This window comes from Populus trichocarpa, chromosome 13 (genome assembly GCF_000002775.5).
Source record: "Populus trichocarpa isolate Nisqually-1 chromosome 13, P.trichocarpa_v4.1, whole genome shotgun sequence".
Taxonomy (NCBI): Eukaryota; Viridiplantae; Streptophyta; class Magnoliopsida; order Malpighiales; family Salicaceae; genus Populus; species Populus trichocarpa.
In genome coordinates this window covers 4,780,291-4,801,675 of record NC_037297.2, presented here as the reverse complement: position 1 = coordinate 4,801,675, position 21,385 = coordinate 4,780,291, and the positions used below count along the sequence as shown (strand labels likewise).

General features: G+C 32.3%; 3 protein-coding genes across 3 annotated transcripts; all 3 read left to right on the top strand.

Moving 5' to 3' along the window:
• The first annotated feature begins 1,099 nt into the window (after positions 1-1,099).
• Positions 1,100-6,616, top strand: LOC7482376 (probable zinc metalloprotease EGY1, chloroplastic). Its single transcript, XM_002319684.4, has 10 exons — positions 1,100-1,622; positions 2,815-3,279; positions 3,428-3,568; positions 3,855-3,956; positions 4,245-4,456; positions 4,626-4,676; positions 4,761-4,830; positions 5,804-5,872; positions 6,123-6,173; positions 6,277-6,616. Exons 1-10 carry the CDS (start codon positions 1,254-1,256, stop codon positions 6,433-6,435), a joined length of 1,689 nt encoding a protein of 562 aa, XP_002319720.3. The 5' UTR covers positions 1,100-1,253; the 3' UTR covers positions 6,436-6,616.
• A 5,526-nt stretch (positions 6,617-12,142) lies between these two features.
• LOC7482375 (histone-lysine N-methyltransferase SUVR3) lies at positions 12,143-14,300 on the top strand. The gene is made up of 2 exons (XM_002319683.4): positions 12,143-12,883; positions 13,716-14,300. Exons 1-2 carry the CDS (start codon positions 12,181-12,183, stop codon positions 14,102-14,104), a joined length of 1,092 nt encoding a protein of 363 aa, XP_002319719.3. The 5' UTR covers positions 12,143-12,180; the 3' UTR covers positions 14,105-14,300.
• Positions 14,301-15,618: 1,318 nt separating this feature from the next.
• Positions 15,619-16,950, top strand: LOC7482374 (LOB domain-containing protein 20). Its single transcript, XM_002319682.4, has 2 exons — positions 15,619-16,056; positions 16,483-16,950. The coding sequence occupies exons 1-2, from the start codon at positions 15,676-15,678 to the stop codon at positions 16,801-16,803; spliced, it is 702 nt and encodes a 233-aa protein (XP_002319718.2). The 5' UTR covers positions 15,619-15,675; the 3' UTR covers positions 16,804-16,950.
• The last annotated feature ends 4,435 nt before the right edge of the window (positions 16,951-21,385 follow it).

Here is a 21,385-nt window from a genome sequence, read left to right as displayed (position 1 = left end):
TGAAACTTTCTCAAAATTTTAACACCGCAAGCCTTGATACAGAAGAGACAAGGCTTTCTTGTCCTCCCTTTCACTGGTCATTGGGAGCGTTCTTTTTCTCTAGAGTGTACCTGTCTTCTTCCTCAGCCATGGGATCAGCATAGCCATTATTGACTATCTCCCACAGATCCTGTGAACCAAATAGGATGCACCATTTTCCATAATTCTCCTTCATCAATACAGGCACATGAAGTCGTACCAAATGATGGTTTCAAATTGTGTCTTACATAAGCCAAAGAAAGAGAGACAAAAATAAAACTGCAAGAACATAACCACAAAGCAATTCTGAACCTCTTTTTTTTTTTTTTTCTTTTTTGATCAGAATAATGCTCGTATAACCCTTAAAAAAGGAGATTACAGGCTAATGATGAAGAACAAGCGCGAAATAATCTAATCGTAGTAGAAACTAAATGGTAGTAAACTGATCAACTCAAAAAGCAGCAACAAAAATGCATTTGCAGCAGACTACAACTCAAGTAGAACTAGCTTGCTATTTCCAACATACTTTAGGTTTCATGTGATGCATATATAAGGTTCTTCTTCTTTTTCTTTTTTTTCCCTGAATTAGGAACGAGAAAGTCAGTAGTAGAGAAGCAAAGCTACAAAAAACCTTAAGCAGTTGCCATAGCTGAACTTCAACATATCAAAACTCGTTCAATGAGCAAGACAAAATTGCAAACTATCATGCTCTTGGATTTAAATTGAAATTCATGTTCATACAATTGAACTGATAATGGTCAATGATAGACTCTTTTTTCTAAGAATAGGGTCAATAATAAACTCGGAAGGAGTGGTCGAATTTTTTGAATTTATTTATTTATTTATTTTAATTTTTTTGAAATATTTTAATGTACTTGTGTAAAAATAATTTATTTTTTTTAAGTAAAAATAAATTAAAATATTTCTCCAAACAGACCAACTCGCACAATTTGCATAATCTGCCGGCCGGCCCAGCCCAGACGAAGGGCAAGTCCTCATAAACTGAAACCCAAAATTAGACGTTTGATATTTATCCAAACCAAAAAACAAAAAACGTGAATTAAATATATATAAATGAAAATTAAAAAAATATTTTTAAAAACCCAATAAGAGGAGAGATAGAAAAATTCTTTTTTTCTGCTCTATCTTGGCTGATAACAAAATCCAAATCCAAAAAACACATAAATTAATCAGAAAATTTTTAAGTTTTTTTTTTCAAAAAAAAGAAAAATTGGATGGGAACTCTGACGAGCTCTAGTTTTAGCACAGTGAATTTGAAGCTGTGTTCAGATCTTATAGTCAAAGATTTCAGGGACAGAACTCAGCTCAAGAAATGGAAGAAACAGAGCGCTTTATGCTTTTCGTGTAAAGGAGGAATTTTAAAGAGAGAGGCTTGTAATTTTAGTAAAATTAGGTGTTTTAGTGTTAATAATAATAATAATAATCATCATCATGATAGTGAAAAAGATGTAGTAGATAATGGTAGTGATAGTGAGAATGATGATAAATATTCAAATGTGAAAGCGGCGTTGTCTGAAGAGAAAGAAGAGAGGAGCAGCACTGAGTTTGGTTCGGATAAGGCACAAGCTTCTGTTTCTTCAAGGGTACTTTTCTTTTCTTTCGCTTTTTTTGGTTAATTTTTGTTTTTTTTTAATGTTGATTTATTTTGGGGTTTTTGTGGAATTGAAAATGAATGCAACTGGAACTCAAATGAATTAGTAGATGGAGATTTTTTTTGATTGAAAATGAAATGCAATTTGAGTGAACTCAAGGGATGGATTTGTTTGCGCCAAATGGAATTCGAGTTTTGGCTGATAATGCCAATTGGTTATTGGTAATAGCATCTTAACTGCTGACAGAGAGTCTCACATGTATGGTGATACAAGGTTTGTTGATTTGAGGTTTTTGATAAAAGATGAAATGCGAGCGAGGAAACCTTAGGCTGTTTTTAATTGTTTTCTGTACGAGAACTAACTCTAGAATTGGAGGTCTCATTTCAACATTAATGGGTTTTTTTTTTGGTATTTTCTTTTTTAAATGTAATTGGATTTGGATTGATGTGTAATTACTCAAACTTTTGGATAAACATTTCCAACAATGCAAGATTTATTAGTGTCATAGAGTGGGATTTTTTCGAAATTGAGGCTAGATTTACTTTTTGTAGAACTTGGAGCATTTTCAATCTTGATTAGGTAGACAAGTTTGATTCATATTCACTTGGAAATGCTTTTGAAAAAACTAGTTTTTTTTTTGGGTGGTGTCAAGTGTTCATATTTCTAAACAGTGGAATTTAGAGAAGCTCAGCTGAGTGTTCTGGAATTTCTGAGTTCAGTGCGTTTACTTGTTTGACATGTTTTTGGCACAATTCTATTCCTTTCTGTTTCCTTTAAGTAGCCTACTGCCAATCGATACGCATACCATGACCTCACCTTACTTACATGTTTCATACTTTTGCCTGTATGTGCTAATGAGTTTGGTTAAGAGGACATAGCAAGAAAGCTGATAATAACAAAAAAAATGGGATACATAGACATTCATAAATGTGTATGAGTAAGCATTATTTTTATCAGTGTTCTAATAGTTGGATTACAGTCGAAAATGGAATATAAGCATGCACATTCATGGATGTAGATGACTGTACGTTTCTCGTATATATGGGTTGTAAACTTGTAATGAGCAGGGTTAAGATGCAACTGCAAGAAAGATGATAGCAAAAAATGGGATACAAAAACATACACATTTAGTATAGTGTGATGGTTGCTTTTATTTTAACATGCTAGTGTTTCTCTTTGTCAGCCACCAACCATATCTCCAGTTGGACCAGCTTACAATAATTTCCAAGTAGACTCTTTTAAACTGATGGAGCTTCTTGGACCTGAAAAGGTTGATCCAGCAGATGTAAAGCTAATTAAGGACAAGCTTTTTGGTTATTCAACCTTCTGGGTAACAAAGGAAGAGCCATTTGGAGACCTTGGTGAGGGCATTCTTTTCCTAGGAAATTTGAGGGGAAACAGAGAAGATGTTTTTGCCAAACTGCTGAGTCGGCTGGCTGAGGCCACTGGTGATAAATACAATCTGTTTATGGTGGAAGAACCCAATTCAGATGCACCAGACCCTCGTGGTGGACCACGTGTTAGTTTTGGATTACTACGGAAAGAGGTATCAGAGCCAGGGCCAACAACACTTTGGCAATATGTGATTGCCCTCTTGTTATTCCTTTTAACTACTGGATCTTCTGTGGAGTTAGGGATTGCATCTCAGGTTAGCTATTTTCTAGAACACTTTCAACATGATGGTTTTAATCTCTAGATGCATTCAGATTTGTTCTTTTAGTATCTTTCTGGATGCCATTGATGATTCTTAAACAATTTCTTCCAGTATCATTCATTGTCTGAATGTGTTCTAACAGATCAATCGCCTTCCTCCAGAGGTAGTAAAGTACTTCACAGATCCAAATGCTGTTGAACCACCAGATATGGAGCTGTTGTTCCCATTTGTGGATTCTGCTTTGCCTTTAGCTTATGGTGTTTTGGGGATTCTTTTGTTTCATGTAAGCAAATCTGGATTCCTGCAAAAAGAAAAAAAAAGCAGCATCACTATCAGCACGCTAGATAATCCTAGAAACTTGGAGTGGGAGTGTAATGTCACCATGTGTTGAATGAGAAAGTCACAAGAATCACATGCCACCATGGCTCATTCATTAACATTTCTCCAACTATTTTAATCTTATCGCATTCCAGTTCATATTCAAACTTTTATTTTTTAGTTTTATCTTTAATTTTATATATTCATTATTATCTCTTACACTTTCCTTGATGGAGTTGGGTTACATGCAGGAAGTGGGGCACTTTCTTGTTGCTTTCCCGAAGAAAGTAAAACTAAGCATTCCATTCTGCATACCTAACATTACTCTTGGAAGCTTTGGTGCAATCACTCAGGTGAATATATCTAATTATCTTGGGCAAACTCTAAGATAGCAACCATAAGCGGCTAATGCTTTCTTTTATATCTTTGTAAACTGCTTATCCTTGTGAATCAAATCAGTTCAAAATATTATTTTTATCTATGGAACACTCCAAATATGTTTGAATGCAACCTTGAGAGTTAAACTTCTATAATGGCTTGCTACTTAGAGCTACATGTAATCTCTATCCTCTATCCTAACTGCTATAAGAATGAGGAAGATTAATTAACAACTTGCTGATCTCCAGTTTTTATCCTTGTAGTTCAAATCTATTATTCCTGATCGGAGTACAAAAGTTGACATTTCCCTTGCCGGACCATTTGCTGGTGCTGCTCTCTCTTTCTCGATGTTTGCTGTTGGTCTGCTGCTTTCATCAAATCCAGCTGCTGCTGGAGATTTGGTACAAGTTCCAAGCATGCTGTTTCAAGGCTCTTTGCTTCTTGGACTAATTAGTAGAGCCATTCTTGGTTATGCGTATGTCTACCTCATGCTTTTTATTACTTTTCTTTAACCAACATAATTGTCGATATGCGATTCTATGAAGTGTTTCAAGGATTCAGTGGCTCTTATTCCATCTTCCATTAATCTAGCATTTCTCATTCATTGAATTTTTGGTGGTAACCAAGCTATTGTAAATGTGCAGAGCACTGCATGCTTCAACGGTTTCCATTCATCCTCTAGTGATTGCAGGCTGGTAATGCACTGTTCTCAACTCTCTTTATTCACTGCAGTATGCTCTGAAGTTGATATATGCTTACTATACAATGACTTGTGGCAGGTGTGGATTAACCACAACAGCTTTTAATATGCTTCCAGTAGGGTGCCTTGATGGTGGAAGAGCTGTTCAGGTACTCTTCTCTTGCTCATATTGTTTAATCTTATCCCTTCCCTTTTTTCTTTGATTTTATGCTACTTAGTTTATAAAGGAAGAATTTACGCAGTTGCCTGTTGAGCTTCCCTGATACGAATAAAATGCATTTCATATATCTCTCACATATATATACAATGAAGATGAACTATTTCCATGTGGGAATTCTGGAATGGCAGTATCTGTTACTCAATGTACAAATTTTATCCTTAAAAGAATGTATTGATGTGGATACGTATCTGCTTTAGGAGTTCAATGTATTTATTTCCCCAAAATTTTATTTTTGAGTACTTTTATGCTCTCTCTATCTGCACTTTGAAGCAATATCAAGTCCCAAGTGACAATATCCTTTTTTATCATCTCTAGTGATGTTTGTTTTGTGCCATTCTCTTATTATTTCAATGCCTTCTGTGGTTCTACTTGTAAAAAGTATTATTTAAGATTTTCAAAAGCAACCTCCCTTTGTATCCCAAATCTTGCCTCAAAGAAATTTGTTATGATGCAATGATTTTCTTGTTGCTGGGCTGGTTATGGGCTACTGGGCTTTGACCTGCAACTAGAGAAAGATCGCTTAGGGGATCACTGTGGGGTGGCTGAATGCAGAGCAGTCTGCCCCTAAAGTGTTTATCAGTATATTTTTTCAAACTTGGGAAGGACCAGGTAGCTTGCTTCCAAGCCACTGCACTAGATGCAAACGTGGTCACAGTAGTCAGCTCAGAATGCCTCTTTTCTATACTAAAAGACTAGCATTTTTTTTTTAAAAAAAAAAAGAGGAATTATGCTTCTATTTGTTCTTCTCTTTGATGTGCAGAGTAAGGTCTCCGAGCTCTCCAAAAGAGTATTATCAATCTGCGTCTCATTATTCTTAACTCCCACAATGTTGACTTATGATTTTCCTTAGAAATTGTCTCACACAATAATGTTTTTTGGCCTCTCATTACTTATTTTTGCAGGGTGCTTTTGGGAAAGGTGCACTAATTGGGTTTGGCTTGACAACTTACACATTGCTTGGTTTAGGAGTGGTATGTCTAACCTTGTTCTATGTGCTTAGCCTGTTTCCAAAAACATAATGGCACTAGTATGCCTGTATTGCCTAAGAGCCGATTCTGTTGCAAACTGCTATGTTACTTAATAAGCATTTATGCTGTCATCTTTCATGACATGTGCAATCCTGTTTATAATCGAAACCACCGCACCACCGCCTCTATGACTTTGCTAATTCTTTAATATCATCTTTTACAACTGAGACCTCATTTATTCTCTTCATTGCAGCTTGGCGGGCCATTGTCACTTCCCTGGGGGATATACGTCTTGATATGCCAGGTATGCGAATGATAAGAAAACAACAGAGTGATAAGTATCAGGTTATGGGTTTAGATGGCTAAAATCATTTTCTAATGATTCTGTTTTGACAACACATATTTAGAGGGCACCAGAAAAACCATGCCTGAATGACGTGACGGAAGTTGGAACATGGAGGAAAGCAGCTGTTACAGCGGCCATTTTCCTTGTTGCCTTGACGCTTCTTCCAGTATGGGATGAGCTTGCAGAAGAGCTGGGTATAGGTCTTGTTAGCACATTTTGATGTGTAATACATGGGATAAAGCCATTTTTGACGTATATTAAAAATCAAATGATAGTCAAGGAAATCATGTTCAATTTGTATTCAACCCTTGTAATTATTAATTTTATTAACTTCCCCATTTTTATCATGGAGGAAAAAAAAAACTTCCAATGAAAAATTGGTGTAATATGTTTATTGTTAATTATTTTAATTTTGACCAAATGAAATCTCATTGTTTACGATAATCAATTGAACATGAACAACAATAGTTGTTCATTATCAAACAACAAAAGAAAAGCTAAAATCAATGGTTAATAATAAGATCGATTAGGATTAGGAAGGGTGTAAATTGATCAAGAGAGCTAGAAATTATTATCGATCATGGGAGCTAGAAGATGTAATTGACTAGTGACTAGAAAGAGTTTATATGATTGATTAAAAGATCAAATTCTATTAAAAATAAAAATTATCAACATATTAATTTGACAAATATTATTGATTAGTTAGGGTTTATACGATTGTCAAAGAAAGACGTGTGCGTTTAGAAATTAAGATTGTATAAGTATAAGAATTTATTATGTTAACTTATTATTTATTGTAAATAGTTTGTAGAAGGCTCAAAATCATAGTTCATGTATGATTTAATTTTTTTAACAATATAGAAATGTCATCCATATATTAAAAACGATGAACAATCTTATATACACAATTTCTTTCTATAATTTACCTTTTTACAATTTATTCTTTATTTATCGTTGTTCCTTGCTTTTATTTACTACTTTTATCTTTAATTCTTTATTACTTTCTTATATTTTTTTCTTACACTTGTTTACTCGTGTTTTCTTTCTTTCTAATTTGTTAAAATCAAGCAAGCTGGACTTAGGAAACCTTCTTTAATATTTTTGGCATAATAATGTTTATTATATTATTTTATTAATGACTAAGATTTTTAGATTTTGAGGAGTCTAAGAAGAGTTCAAGATGCAGTCTGGTAAATCAATCATAACTTTTAATTCATCTGTTGGATCAAGATGAAATTTTACCAGAAGATTCTGAAGTATTATTTCTCATTAGGTCAAACTTTCATGATGATCATAAATAGGGAAGACTTTCAAATCATGGATGGAAGTTACTAAGCGAGATTGTCTTTATTTACTTTGTTGTATTTTTGTATTTTTTTTTAGATTAAAACTTTTAATTTAATTGGTAGTTTACTATTTAGAAATCTTAATGTTAGATGAATTCTATTAATTAAATAACTTTTAATTAAGAATCATTTTCTATAAAGGATTTTAGGTTTAGAACTAGTATAAATAAGGATGGCTAGTTTATTTTAAGAAGATCCAGATTATCCAGAATTTTATAAAATATTATAGAGATTTCTCTACAACTTAGGTCTGTAGTCTTAGGGCTTGAGAACCCTAACTTTTATCCACACTATACATTGCGTCAATTGGTATCAAAGCATGTTAGCCTTTTCTAAGATTTTTATAAAAAAAACTAAGAAAAATCTCAAATGTAAATTAAAATTATTACACTTATTTAATAAAATTAATCCATAGTCATATGTGCCAATAAATACTGAAAATATATAAAAAAAACTAAGAAAAATCTCAAATGTAAATTAAAATTATTACACTTATTTAATAAAATTAATCCATAGTCATATGTGCCAATAAATACTGAAAATAATTATTAACAATAACCAAATACTAAACTAGGACGCTAAGAGGTAGATGCGAATAAATGACCATGATTTTGTGTTGCATCATCTATTTATTTAATTATTTTATTATCTATCTATTTTTTTGGAAAAAATAAATAATTTGCTAGTACAATTCCTCTTCTTCTTATTAATTTGATTTGGCCCTACGACATGGGTCTTTGTATAGCTCGAGTTTCAAATTAAACTATATTGGAGTCGACCTGATACAACCCGTTCAGCTCAGTAGGTCCACATATGACTCAATGTCCCATTTAAAACTCAATTTATCTAAAAAAAATAAATTAAGCCCTATCTTTTATTTTTTGTAATTTTTTTAGACGATGATGTTTTTGACCGATCCAATTTAACATGAGTTAAGCCATCACATAAGTGTTGCAGTGGGTTTAAATAATGTTTTTTGCATTGTTGGTCACAAAATTGGTCCGCAAGTCTTAATTTTTTTCTCAATAAAATTGAATTTTATTTTACAAAATCAAACATCAATATAATGCAAGAAAAAAAAAATTCATTGTAATAAGTACATAAAAAATAAATAGAAATAAATTATTAAATTTAATTCACAACCAATACAATAAAGAAAGACTCAATTGACACTTGAGGGTCTAGCTGCTGTGGTCAATCGTGTGACTTGTTCCGCCCCCGTCCCGGGTTCGACCCTCTATGTGCACGCCTGTCACCCCCGCGGTGCCTTACCTGCTCCTGGGCTTGCAGGATGTCCAGTGGGCCGTGGGGAATAGTCGTGGTGCGCGTAAGCTGGCCCGGACACCCCACGTAAATAAAAAAAAAAGAAAAGAAAGACTCAATTGAAACAAATTGATTGTTTGATGATGTGAATGAAAATAAAAATTAAAAAGACTAAGAAAATATAAACAATGCATGAATTCATTTATTGTGTTTGTGTATACATAGTGTTGCAAAGTATTTTGACCAACGACTTAGCTTTTGTTTTAGGGTGTTTAAGAGTGTTGTAGTAGTTGCTTTTCAAAGTATTTTCGCTTAGAAATACATTAAAATAATATTATTTATTTTTTTAAAAAAAATTATTTTCAATATCAACATATCAAAATGATCTAAAAACTCTAAGATAATATTAATTTGAAACAAAGAAAAAAATAAAATAAAAATTAATTTTTTTCAAAAACGCTTTTAAAACGCAAAAACAAACAGCTATTTGTGTTTGGTATTGCGGTAGCTGTTGTGGTTGTGGTTTAAAAAAAGTTGTTTTATAAAAAGTACTTTTAGTTGAGGTTGGTTTGAAAAAATAGGTGTTTGGTTAAAACTGTGGTTGAAATTGAGGTTGAAGAAAAAGTAGTTTTAATGTGTTTGGTTAAAAAAATGCTTTTGAAATTGAGGTTATATATATATATATATATATATATATATATATATATATATATATATATGATTTTTAACTTAAATATTGTAGATTTAACTACTGTTATTACATCATGAAATAAATAATATTGAAATCAAATATTTTTTATTATTCCATTAAACTATGTGCAATGTCATTACATACGAAATCTATCCAACAAAGACTATATTTTTCATGGTTTCTTAAGCGCGCAACAACAAAAACTGAATTTTTTAATTTATGTAGTGTTATTAAATAATAAAGATTGTGATATCTTTATTATTGGAATTGCGATCAAATTCCACAAATGCTACGTCATCATGCGATATCTTTTTAATTTATGTAGTGTTATTAAATAATATTAAATACTAGTTTTTCAAGTACAACACAATTTTTTTAAAAAAATTTACAATTTCATTACAGTACGAATAAATTTAATTCACATTAAACTATTTTTTTTTAAAAAAAAAAATATTGTTCACGATTAACTGCACTGGTGTTCGGGAAAAAAAAATAAACTTTTCTCATTGGTTTTTCAAAAAAAAAAAAAAACTGAACATTGCGACAGTGGAGCATGGCTCCACTGTTCCTAAAAATAACTACGAGAAGCAGCATTTTGCTGCTTCTCCAATCCTGCGGCTGGGCAGCAAAAATCAGTGGACCCTACCAAGCAAAATCAGGTTTGTTTCCTTTACCAAACATAAAAATGTGTGGCTGCGGGTGAACCTCACCCGCAGCCACAATAACAAACAGCATCTTAATCTTAATTTTTAATGCCTTTGTTGTCCTTTTTAGGTGTAGTTTGGCACTACCCTACAGGTCTAGGTACCATTTGAGCATTTTAAAGAAAAAAGCAAAACAAAAGATACATCCAAGTTTAATAAATTAGTTTTATTTAGTTCAAACAATAAATGTTTTAGTAATAGTAAACATATAATGTTTTTTTTTTAAAAAAATACTAAGATAACTTGAAAAAAAAAAAACCTTTTAGAGGTATGTAATTGAATCAAAAGGATTTAAAAAAATCAGTTTGAGTCAACTCAAGATTGTGTGATAGACATGTAATCTGAGTAATAAGAGATGAGCTAACCTGGGTTAACCTGCAAAACCCGTAACTTAGGTTATGAGATCGAGATAACCCGATAGAAAAGAAACTGAATAAAATCACAAAGCTAATTTTTTTTTAAAAAAACTAATGTCGAACAATGAAATCGAAAAAAAAAGAAAAAAAGGATGCCGACTTGCATTAACTTTTCAAAACCGTGACCTGGATCATTAGACTAGAAGCATCATACATGGAAAGGCCATGAAATTCAATCCCAAACAAATCAAACATTGAAGGATGAAATCGAGGAAAAAAATCAATTACACCAAATGATCTAAAATAAAAAATAGTAATTAAAAGAATAAGGGTGAAAATCAAAATAAAAATAAATTAGAGGGCAAGAACAAATTTTTGATTGGAGGGTTAAATTAAAAAGAAAAAAATTTAACAAAAGGACAACACAAAAATAAAATGAATGAAGACCAAATTAGAAAAAAAAAAAAACAATACTTGGATTGAATGATGAAATTAAAAACTATCAAAACTTTTATAGAAGGTCTATAGAAAAAAATTAGAAATTAAAAGAAAAAGGATCAAATTGAAAAAAAAATTATATATGATAAATTAAAATTAAAAGATTAAATTGAAAACAAATAAAACTTTAACAAAAGAGCTATGATAAAAATTAAATATCAAAATAATAAGGATTGAAGTTGAAATATCAAGAACAAAAAGAACTAGCCTATATTTTTCAGGTTAGGAGGAAGAAAAGAAAAGAAAGGTTGATTGGCGACAAACTATTTTATTGTCGCTGATACGCACCACATTAGAAGAAAGATGATGAGATGATGCATCCAACAACTCGGTGGAAGGACATTTTCTTCAATTAAAAGATAGCGTTGCACGTGCCAATAACTTTTTTAAATTAATTAATATTTAATTGATGTTAAAAAACAAAAATATCCCTGATTATTCTAATAAGTAAAAAAAAAAAGACATGAATGAAGAGAGTTGTTAAAAATTTCTTTTCCCATGAGCATACCTGTCAATTTACTATATACATTGTTAAATAAAAAGATATTTATTTATTTTTTTTATCAATTTTATAATTTTTTTTATTCTAAAAGAGAATAGATCAATTTCACTCGGTTTAAAAAGATGCAAAATAAAATTATACCCCTCAACAATTTTTTAATAATAAATACATGGTGTGAAAATATCAATACATCACATATACAAAGACAATTGATTTTTTAAAGGGACTTATATTCTAGGAAGGTTAGCACTATCCCGAAAACAGCCTACTGGACATTTTATTATTTTATTATTATAGTGAATAGTAAATTTATTTTGATGTTTGAAAATATAATAATGTTTTTTTTTAAAGTAATTTTTTATTTGAAAATATATTAAAGTTATTTTTAATATTAATATGTTAAAATATCTGAAAATATTAAAATAAAATTAATTTAAAATAAAAAAAATTAATTTTTTTTATGTTTTACTTTAGTTTAGTTTTTTTTTTAAAAAAAAAAAAACTGTGGCATCTTTCAACTGAACTCTTTTTTTTTTTTACTTTTATTCGTGATTGCAAGTGATTTAATATTGAGTTCAAGATCGCTCAACAAACCCAGCCTCAAAATGCCCCAATGCCAACAACAAGAACCTGCTGCAGCAGCAGCAAATAAATCAAACAAGAAGGATCCTCCTCTAATCCAATGCGCAGACCTAATCCTGCCATGGCTAACCCCACTTGAACTAGCCAACATTTCTTCAACCTGCAAAACCCTTTCTCAAATCTCTAAATCCATCACTCTCCAGCGAACCCTCGACGCCTCCAGATTCTTAGAGAACCACCTTATCCCATTTCTCAACCCCAATAACCAACACCCTTATGCCTATTTCCTCTACACCCCTTCTCAACTCCTTCCCTCCCAATCCCCACTTCGCCAGCCTTGGGGCTCACAACTCGATCGTGACTCTCTGGGTCGACACCATAGTGGCTCAGCTTGCAAATTGAATGAGTCCTGGGAGGTTTTACGTGGGTGTGATTCGGAATTGGCGACTCCGCGCCGTGTTATGGGTGAGTCAGGGAAGGGTGTGTGTGGGTGTGATTGTGAAGGGTGCGAAGAGGGTGGGACAGGGTGGGAATTTTGGGGGTTGGAGGAAATGGGGATAATGACCGAGTGTGGACCGGGTTGTGGGTGTGGGTTGGAGTGTAGCAATCGGTTGACTCAGAGAGGGGTTTTGGTGAAGTTGAAGATCGTGAGAGATGGCAAGAAGGCTTGGGGTTTGTTTGCTGGTCAAATGATTTGTCAAGGCCAGTTCATCTGCGAGTATGCTGGTAATTTCTTCTCCCATTAACAAAATATGATTACTTTTGAACATAAGGAATCACGTTTGCCCTAAAATATGGATGTTCTTGGCACTCATATTATGTTACTATGATGTTTTTCTTTTTGTTGGACTATTGGTGTTAGTCTGTTAGGTAACTGTTTAAAGAACAAACCCCTGCAATTTACAAAATGCAAGTGTTAGAAACATAGGGACTATGTAAGAAGCGCTGCTCTTGTTGAGAGTGCAATATAGGCTAGATTATTAACGAGAACACATTTGAGAGAATAGCTGAAAGAGAAAAAACATTATTGGTCATATTTGTAGATTATGAACTAGCTTGATAATGGAAATTTAAATAATCAAAGACCTATTTGATGTTTGTGTGTTTTATCATTTGGATATACTTTGACAAAATAGAAACTGCAAACATGTTCACTTGTCGTATGATTGTGTTGTTCATCTCATAAAATAATGATACATCTATCCCCCTTAAAGCTGCCAATATCTGTGTTTGTGCAATTTATTGCTCTTGTATCTTTTAACTGGACAATATCTATATCAAAATAGCAAATGAAACACTTCATTTAAATAACTGAGGTATCGTCTAATATCCATCCCATTGAAATAGCTATTGTTTTTAAAAAATCCTTCTCATATTCCTTGGTTGTTTTTCATTTTGTTGCACATACTTTTCCATTTACTGGTTTTTGTGTATGTTTTTGGTAATAACTGATTGCGTGAGATTCTCTCTGCTGTGCTATGGGGTTTAAATGTAATGTATTAACTGCATCGTTCAGACTTAATTGTGATTTTGATGAACTTCCTCTGAATTTGAACAGGTGAACTTTTAACGACTGAAGAAGCAAGAAGGCGGCAACAAATCTATGATGAGCTTGCATCTAGTGGCCAATTCTCTTCTGCTCTCTTGGTCGTGAGAGAGCATCTTCCATCAGGGAAAGCTTGCTTGAGGATAAATATTGATGCCACAAGAACTGGAAATGTTGCGCGATTCATTAACCATTCTTGTGATGGCGGTAATCTAACAACGGTACTAGTGAGACACACAGGATCTTTGCTGCCTCGCCTTTGTTTCTTTGCTTCTAGAAACATAAAAGAAGGTGAAGAGCTCACATTTAGCTATGGGGAAATCAGGGTCAGGTCCAAGGGCTTGCAATGTTTTTGTGGCAGCTCTTGTTGTTTTGGTACCTTGCCTTCAGAACACACTTAAATCCGAGGAAGTGATAACAAAAATCTTTTTTGCAAGAAAAGGCCCGTGGTTCATTTTTACCGAATCATTCCTCCAACATAATGTATTCTCTTACTTTTGACTGTTGTGTTATAATAGTAAAACTAGTTTGCATCTGTGTTCTCCTACATGTTATCCTGTCCAGTTTATAGAATTTTCGCTTTGCCTCTTGACCAAAGTAGTTGCTTGGCTTGCAGATGCATCAGCCATTAATGAGCAGAAAATACTCAGCAAGAATACAAGGATTCTTTTAGATCATCTAATTTCAAATCCCACATTGCAAATAAATATGGTATATTATCTTGCAGATGCATATCTGCTTCAGAACCAGAAGTAGCTCTTTGCATTTTCCTTATAATACATTGGTTGATGATGCATGGAGGGGGAAAGATTCAGGTTCCTGTGATCACTGAGTCAGTGAATATGCTGTATGGGTTTGCAAATATATTTGCCAGTCCATTACTAGGAAAACTCTTCTCGTTGACAACAACTTCTGCCAGGCATGATCATAGATATGTTGCTTTCTTTCATGAAGGATCTTAATAATGACAATTAAAAAAGAAAAAGAAAAAGAAAAGGCAAAACAATTTCTTTCTTTATATAGTAAAGAATTAAAATCATACAGCAGGAGCTGTGTTTCCTCTCATGCTGCATATGATATCCATGTACGTTTGGTCCTTTAAGCTTCACCTATCATCCCACACGCCACGGGCAGCACAAATCTTGTGGCTTCCCTCGAAGACAACCTTCTTCAAGCTGAACACACAAACATTATTTACCATTTTAATATCATTTCATTACAAAGCTCTCTCTCTTAAAATCCCTATCAAATTGATGATTTATATCCTAATTAATTATTACACCTAATAACCATCTAATATGAATCCCTATAACTTGTTCTTATTCTCCATTTGCACGTGCTTCTCACACCACCAACCATACCCTTCTCATTCCCTTCACCAACCATATCGTCTTTTTTTATTATTATTTTTATATAATGTGTATTTAGGAATATAGTTGAAGTTGTATTTTTTAAAAAATTAATTTTTTTTATTTAAAATTATTTTTTTATATTTTTAAATCATTTTGATCTGTTAATGTCAAAAATAATTTTTAAAAATATAAAAATATTATTTTAATATATTTTTAAGTAAAAAACATTTTAAAAAACAATTGCTATTAAATTTTCAAATACTCATACATAAACGTGTAGATCATACATAAACGTGTAGATCACAAGTATTAACACGAAGAACTATTACATGTACCTATTCATGTGAATCAAACCAATGACATGAAATTACTAGAAAAATGCAATTGAATGTACAAATACATAAATGTGTATTACGTAATGTAGACCATGACATAAGAAACGAAAAATATATGAAAAAGGAAAGAAAAGAAACAAAGAAGGTTCCCACATTCACCTTGCTAGCCCCATCACGAGACTAACGCGTCCCCCATCCATTTTGTTTCCACATATAAACACCAAACCCACCACCTTTCTCTTTTGCTATCTCTGATCACTCTCTTTTTTCTACCCTAAATCTCTAATGACTGAGCCACTCGGCGATGCCATGTCCGAAACTCGAAGAAAGGGAATCGGTAAGCGTGCCACTCCCATGTCAGATGAGTCCCAGCCGGTGTCTGAACTGGCACCGACCCCGGCATCTCCTTGTGGCGCATGCAAATTTCTGAGGAGGAAATGCATTAGTGGGTGCATATTTGCACCTCACTTTGGTTCCGACCAGGGAGCAGCTCGGTTCGCGGCAGTTCACAAGGTTTTTGGTGCTAGCAATGTGTCCAAGCTCTTGCTGCATATTCCTCTGAACCGAAGGCATGAGGCGATCGTCACGATATCTTATGAGGCTCAAGCAAGGCTATCCGACCCGGTTTACGGTTGTGTCTCGACCATTCTCGCTTTGCAACAGCAGGTTTTACAATAATTTCAAAGTTCTAGTTCCTATATATATGCATGTATATACCTCTAATTTATATTTAATTACATGGACAATATTTATCTCTAAATATATTTACATTAATAAATAAATTAGTGAAGAACACGTGATTAATGCTAGTGTAGCATGATAATTCATTGTATACGTTTTGAAGAAACAGAAGCGGAGCGTTAGAGAGATATGCTATCAATATTTTGACTTGACTTTTGTAGCTATCTATTTATAATAATCATCATCCAATTCCCTTTATTAAAAAAAAAAAAAAAAAACTATGCTACTCCCAAACAACTTCTCTTTTTTTTATTTGTTTTTTTTTCTGCCCAGTTGAACAGAGAGGATCAAATTTCATTTCTCTTGAGTACTCTTCACCTATCTGGTTCTCCCATGTCCTCCCTTTTGCAGGTGGCATCACTGCAAGCTGAGCTTTCAGTGGTCCAAACTCAACTGATAAACAGTCGGTTTGCCATGGCAAATGCCCTTCAGCAGCAGCACCATGTTGCAATGCTACAACCAGCCTACTCAAACAATTCCTCAGCTTCCACTAACTTCATCAACATGAGCAGTTTCACCTCCAACTTCGACCTTGTCACTGACACAGCACCATCTTCCCATAGCATGGAGCCTCTCCATATCTCACAGCCCTCCCACGACGAGGAAGAAGATGAAGAGGAGAGTCAGCTTCCGGGAGTAATTTTCGCCAACGAAGTACTTCATCGGAGATGAATTAATTCTTAGAGTTTCTTCGTGAAAATTTAACCTTCACAAAATAACCTTCAATATATAGTGCCATGAGTTCCAAATTATACAAACATAAGCTCAATACATATGTAGTAAACTTCATTAGTATTTCAAATACCTCATCTTTACTCATGTCCAATATGCTTCAGTTTTGTCGGTTGATAATTGAGCGTGATGATCATTTTTTTCTTCTTCTCTTTTTTAATTTTTTATTTATTAACGTGGTTGTATGGGTCAGTTTAATTACGCGCACCTCAACTAATTTCACGGACTATAAAGTTAACGACCATATAACCTTTTAATGGCTCTGAGAAGACTCGAAGTCGTAACCATTGGAAAGTAAATCCAAGACCTGACCAGTTGAGCTACCCCTTAGAATTTTTTCTCTCTCAATCTTGAATTCGGCATCAATTGCTTCAAAATTCCATACCAATCCTTTCAATTTATTTTTCCTTTATTTTTGGTCTAAATTCTTTTAATTATTATTTTTTTATATTTTGAATAAGTTATAAAATTATAAATATTTTTTAATTTCACCCATTTTATTTTTTAATCTTTCAAATTTGTTCCCTATACTTTCGATCACTATTTTTTTTTCTTAATAAGCTATAAAATTACAATTTTTTTCAATTTCATCCCCTTTCATTTTTTAATTTTTAAAATTTAGTCGGCGCTTTTTTATTGCTATTTATTTTTTTGGATCATTTTTTAGATTTTGTTTTACAATTTTATCCTCTATAGTTTTTTTTCTATCAAATCTAATCCCTATTGTTTTTATTGCTATCATTTTTTTCAAGGAAGTTTTTTAAATTGATATTTGTTTTCACGATTTCATCCTTCAAAATTAAATTAGTAGGAAGTTAAGTTTCTTGATTAAACCTAGGACAATGATTTCATGATTTGTGAGTTTTAGAGATTATGTCAGGTTTAGAAGGTTTGCACGGGTTGGCTTGCATTTTTTTCTTTTTTAAAAGATAAAATTTATTTTATTTTTTATCTTTTTTTTTTAGTTTTTCTTTATTATTTTTTACGGTGTCTTCTATGGAATTGGTTTTGAGTTCATGACTAGAGTCACTGGTTTAAAGGTTAATGTGGGTTGATTTTTTTTCTTTCTTTAAATTAATTTATCTCAATTTCATTCTTAAATAGTTAATTTATTTGAAATTGGTCTTCCTACTTTTTTTTTTCTTTTTCTATTGGGTTATCCTGATCTTGTACCCGTGTTCACCGGGTTTATGGGCTAACCCAGGTTGACCCAAATGTTTTTTTTAGTTGTTGTGAAATTAGTTTAGAGTTCATGACCAGAGTCACCGATTCAAAGGTTAATGCGAATTGACTTTTTTTTGTTCTTTTTTTAAAATTTATTTATTTTAATTTTATCTTTCAATATTTAATTTATTGGAAATTAGTCTTCGTGTTTTTTTTCTTTTTTTTATTGGGTTATCTCGATTTTGTGCCTCTAGTTACAGGGTTTGCGAGTTAACCCAGGTTGACTCATTTTTTTTTTTAATTTTGGTTCTTCAACATTGAGTTATTCGATAATTGAGTTTTATTGATTCATTATCATGAAAATGAGCAAATATTTTCTTTTTCTTTTTCTTTTTTCTTTTACATAACTTGTTTCACCCTTCCATCCTTAAGAACCAATATCTTGTTTGTTTACTAGTTGTTCTTGTCATCATGCAAGAACTATTTTATTTTAATAATATTTTTAGTTATTTAATAAAATTTCAGCAACATCTCCTCTACACGGGACACTACCCAAAAACTATCGTATGTTAATTTCTGCAGTATAATCATAATAACATCCCATCAATATATTGCTCAATATTGAATAATCTTCCATAGTGGCCTTAAGCTCATTACTCATCAATACACATACATAATCTTATTCTTTCCATAAAATAGCATACTACACAAGCCATATAGGATTTCAAATACAACATAACTAAATGTTAGAAGAAAATCAAAAGTTGATTTACCAACCATACTACCTAGGAGTTAAAATCACTTAATTATCAACATTACAAATATTTACATGCCAAAAAGTGCTTCATTACCTATTACGTCTTTACAAAGTAATGAAGAAAAGATGATCGGATCACAACTGAGCAATAAGCCTGTGGAACACAATAATTTCATAGAATAAATATTATACAATTTATGATATTTAACACATAGAGAAAGCTTGATTACTACACATCATCAATATTTTCCTAATACATAGTATAACCATTTGAAGTTCATCATGTCACTAGGTTTGTGGTTACTTTGAATCCTTACCATTATGGTTGGATTTGTTCCTTATTCATCATCCCCTTTGTAAGGGTATTATCTTCAATTATTACAAGTTTTTCTACAATGTAGGCATTATTTCCAATCAATATAATTGTTTTCCGCTCGAGGGCATTAAAATCACTCATTACCCTTAAAGTCATTATAATCAATCTTAATTAATTACCCCCCAGCGTTAAAGACATTATAATCCATCATTACAATAATCCTAAGATCCGCATAAAGATAATTTATCCAAATCATTATATTATCCCGCTTTGAAGGCAATATTATTTTTGGGATTCTATTATCTCGCTCTAAAGGCAATTTTTATTCTTGGAATTTCATTATTCGGCCCTGAAGGCAATATTATTCCTTTAAAATTGACTTTTTTTTTTTTACTTTGATAACTAGCAATTTTATACATGAACTAGCATTATTTTATTATTTAGAAAAATAATGAATTTCAAGAGGTAAAGGAGAGCCCTTACCAGGAGCTCTTGCAATGCGTGTTCTTATGAACAAGCTCCACTCTAGATGAACCTTCTACAAACCAAAGCATCAACAAGTCAACAATCATCTTTCCATCTAAGATTTTCCATGTATTAAGCATTCATCTAAATGTTTCTTCATAATTGTCATTAACATTTCATTTTCATGTTCTACTTTACCTATAAGCATATGTCCACACCATTTCCTCTTTCAATACCACCAAAAACATTAACACTAATTTAACTTAGTTTAGCAAGTTTTCATCATTCTAATTTAGCCACAATAACATAATTCTTAATAATTTGTATAACACCACAACCCAAACCAATCCTTTTCTTACTAACACCATTAAAGCAATAATATCAACACAAGTTAACTAAATTTCCAACCTCGCAATTCTTTAACCTATGGCCAGCACTTGAGAATTCAAAGAAACTCGCATTCTATTTTAAATTTTCTTCCATTCTCATCCTTAACTACATCATTTAAACTAAAATCAATCTATCAATACACAAATTTTCACTTCTTATACTATTTCTAAATAAACCCTAACTTGTACATAAGAAATGAAGATTTTCATCCACAACTCCAAGAATCACTCCTTTCTCTTTCCAAATCATTCTTTCTCACTCTAACCATAACTTCCATCTTTTTTTCCTCTCTCTTTCTAGAACTCACTTAGTTGATTAATCCCTTGCTAAACTTTTCCTAAACTACTCCAAGTCTCATTAATTTGAAAGAAACCAGGAAAGATAAGAGAAAATAAAGAAAACCCCCCTCATTTTCCTTAAAAACCATTAGCCACAAGAGAGAGGGAGAGGGATTGTTTTCATCATATTTACAAAATGCCCCTCTTGTTATTTATGTGCTAATCTAGTTAAATCTTCGATTGTTTGCTGGTATTTTTACTTTTTGCTTTTTTTAATTATTTATCCGTGATTTCTCGCTATATAAATAGAAAATTCTCGTATTTTAAATTAATTTTGATCTAAATTCCTTATTCCTTGATTTAAAATTATGTCATTAAATTTGTAGGTTTAAATTCTTGGGTTGGGGTTTAGAGGGGCTGCCCTAACGGATAGAATGATACAAAAGAAGGCCATATTCAATGTTCGGTGGTTGTTGCCCGTGCCGCCCAAGTGTAACTGCCCTTTCCACATGAACACACGCGCTAGCCACTTTTTATCCTTTCCTTCAATTCAATCTCTTAATATCTATTTCAGTTTTATATTCAGTCTTTAAACCTTTTGATGTTCTAAATCAATAAAATAAAAATTTATTTTATAAAATCAAGTATCAAACAAGTGTCTGATCTCTTTCTTGACACTACAATACCCCATATGAAATCAGTCAAAATTTAATTTTAAAAAATAAAATCTAAGAGAAAAGAAACTTGAGTTAAAAAAAAAAAACTTGTAGCACTATCAAAATACACTGTTTTTGTGTTGGGTCTACAATGATATGAAAATAGTGAGACCTCGATTAATTAATGTTGTGCGCATGTCATGAAGAAAAATAAATAGTGTAGACCTGTACAGTATATTTGTCTTACACGTGTACAGTATTGTAGAGGCTCTCATAAAGACTATTCGAATCTTTTCTACTGCTGCAAAATAGAACGACAGATCCTTATGGCTCACATATAATTATGTTTTTATCCATCCACTTGCTCTTGATATTTATTTATTTTTTGGAACCATGCAAAAGATGCCTCTCCCATTATTTACAGGAGAAGATTCTCCATGTATTATAATAATCACATATATCAATTTAATATAATAAAATAAATATTGATTTGATT

Coding starts and splice junctions, on each gene's coding strand:
- LOC7482375 (XM_002319683.4), top strand. CDS start 12,181: ATGCCCCAATGCCAACAACAAGAACCTGCTGCAGCAGCAGCAAATAAA. Junction 12,884..13,715: donor GTTCATCTGCGAGTATGCTG/GTAATTTCTTCT, acceptor GAATTTGAACAG/GTGAACTTTTAACGACTGAA.
- LOC7482376 (XM_002319684.4), top strand. CDS start 1,254: ATGGGAACTCTGACGAGCTCTAGTTTTAGCACAGTGAATTTGAAGCTG. Junction 4,457..4,625: donor AGAGCCATTCTTGGTTATGC/GTATGTCTACCT, acceptor GTAAATGTGCAG/AGCACTGCATGCTTCAACGG. Junction 4,831..5,803: donor ATGGTGGAAGAGCTGTTCAG/GTACTCTTCTCT, acceptor TTATTTTTGCAG/GGTGCTTTTGGGAAAGGTGC.
- LOC7482374 (XM_002319682.4), top strand. CDS start 15,676: ATGACTGAGCCACTCGGCGATGCCATGTCCGAAACTCGAAGAAAGGGA. Junction 16,057..16,482: donor TTCTCGCTTTGCAACAGCAG/GTTTTACAATAA, acceptor TCCCTTTTGCAG/GTGGCATCACTGCAAGCTGA.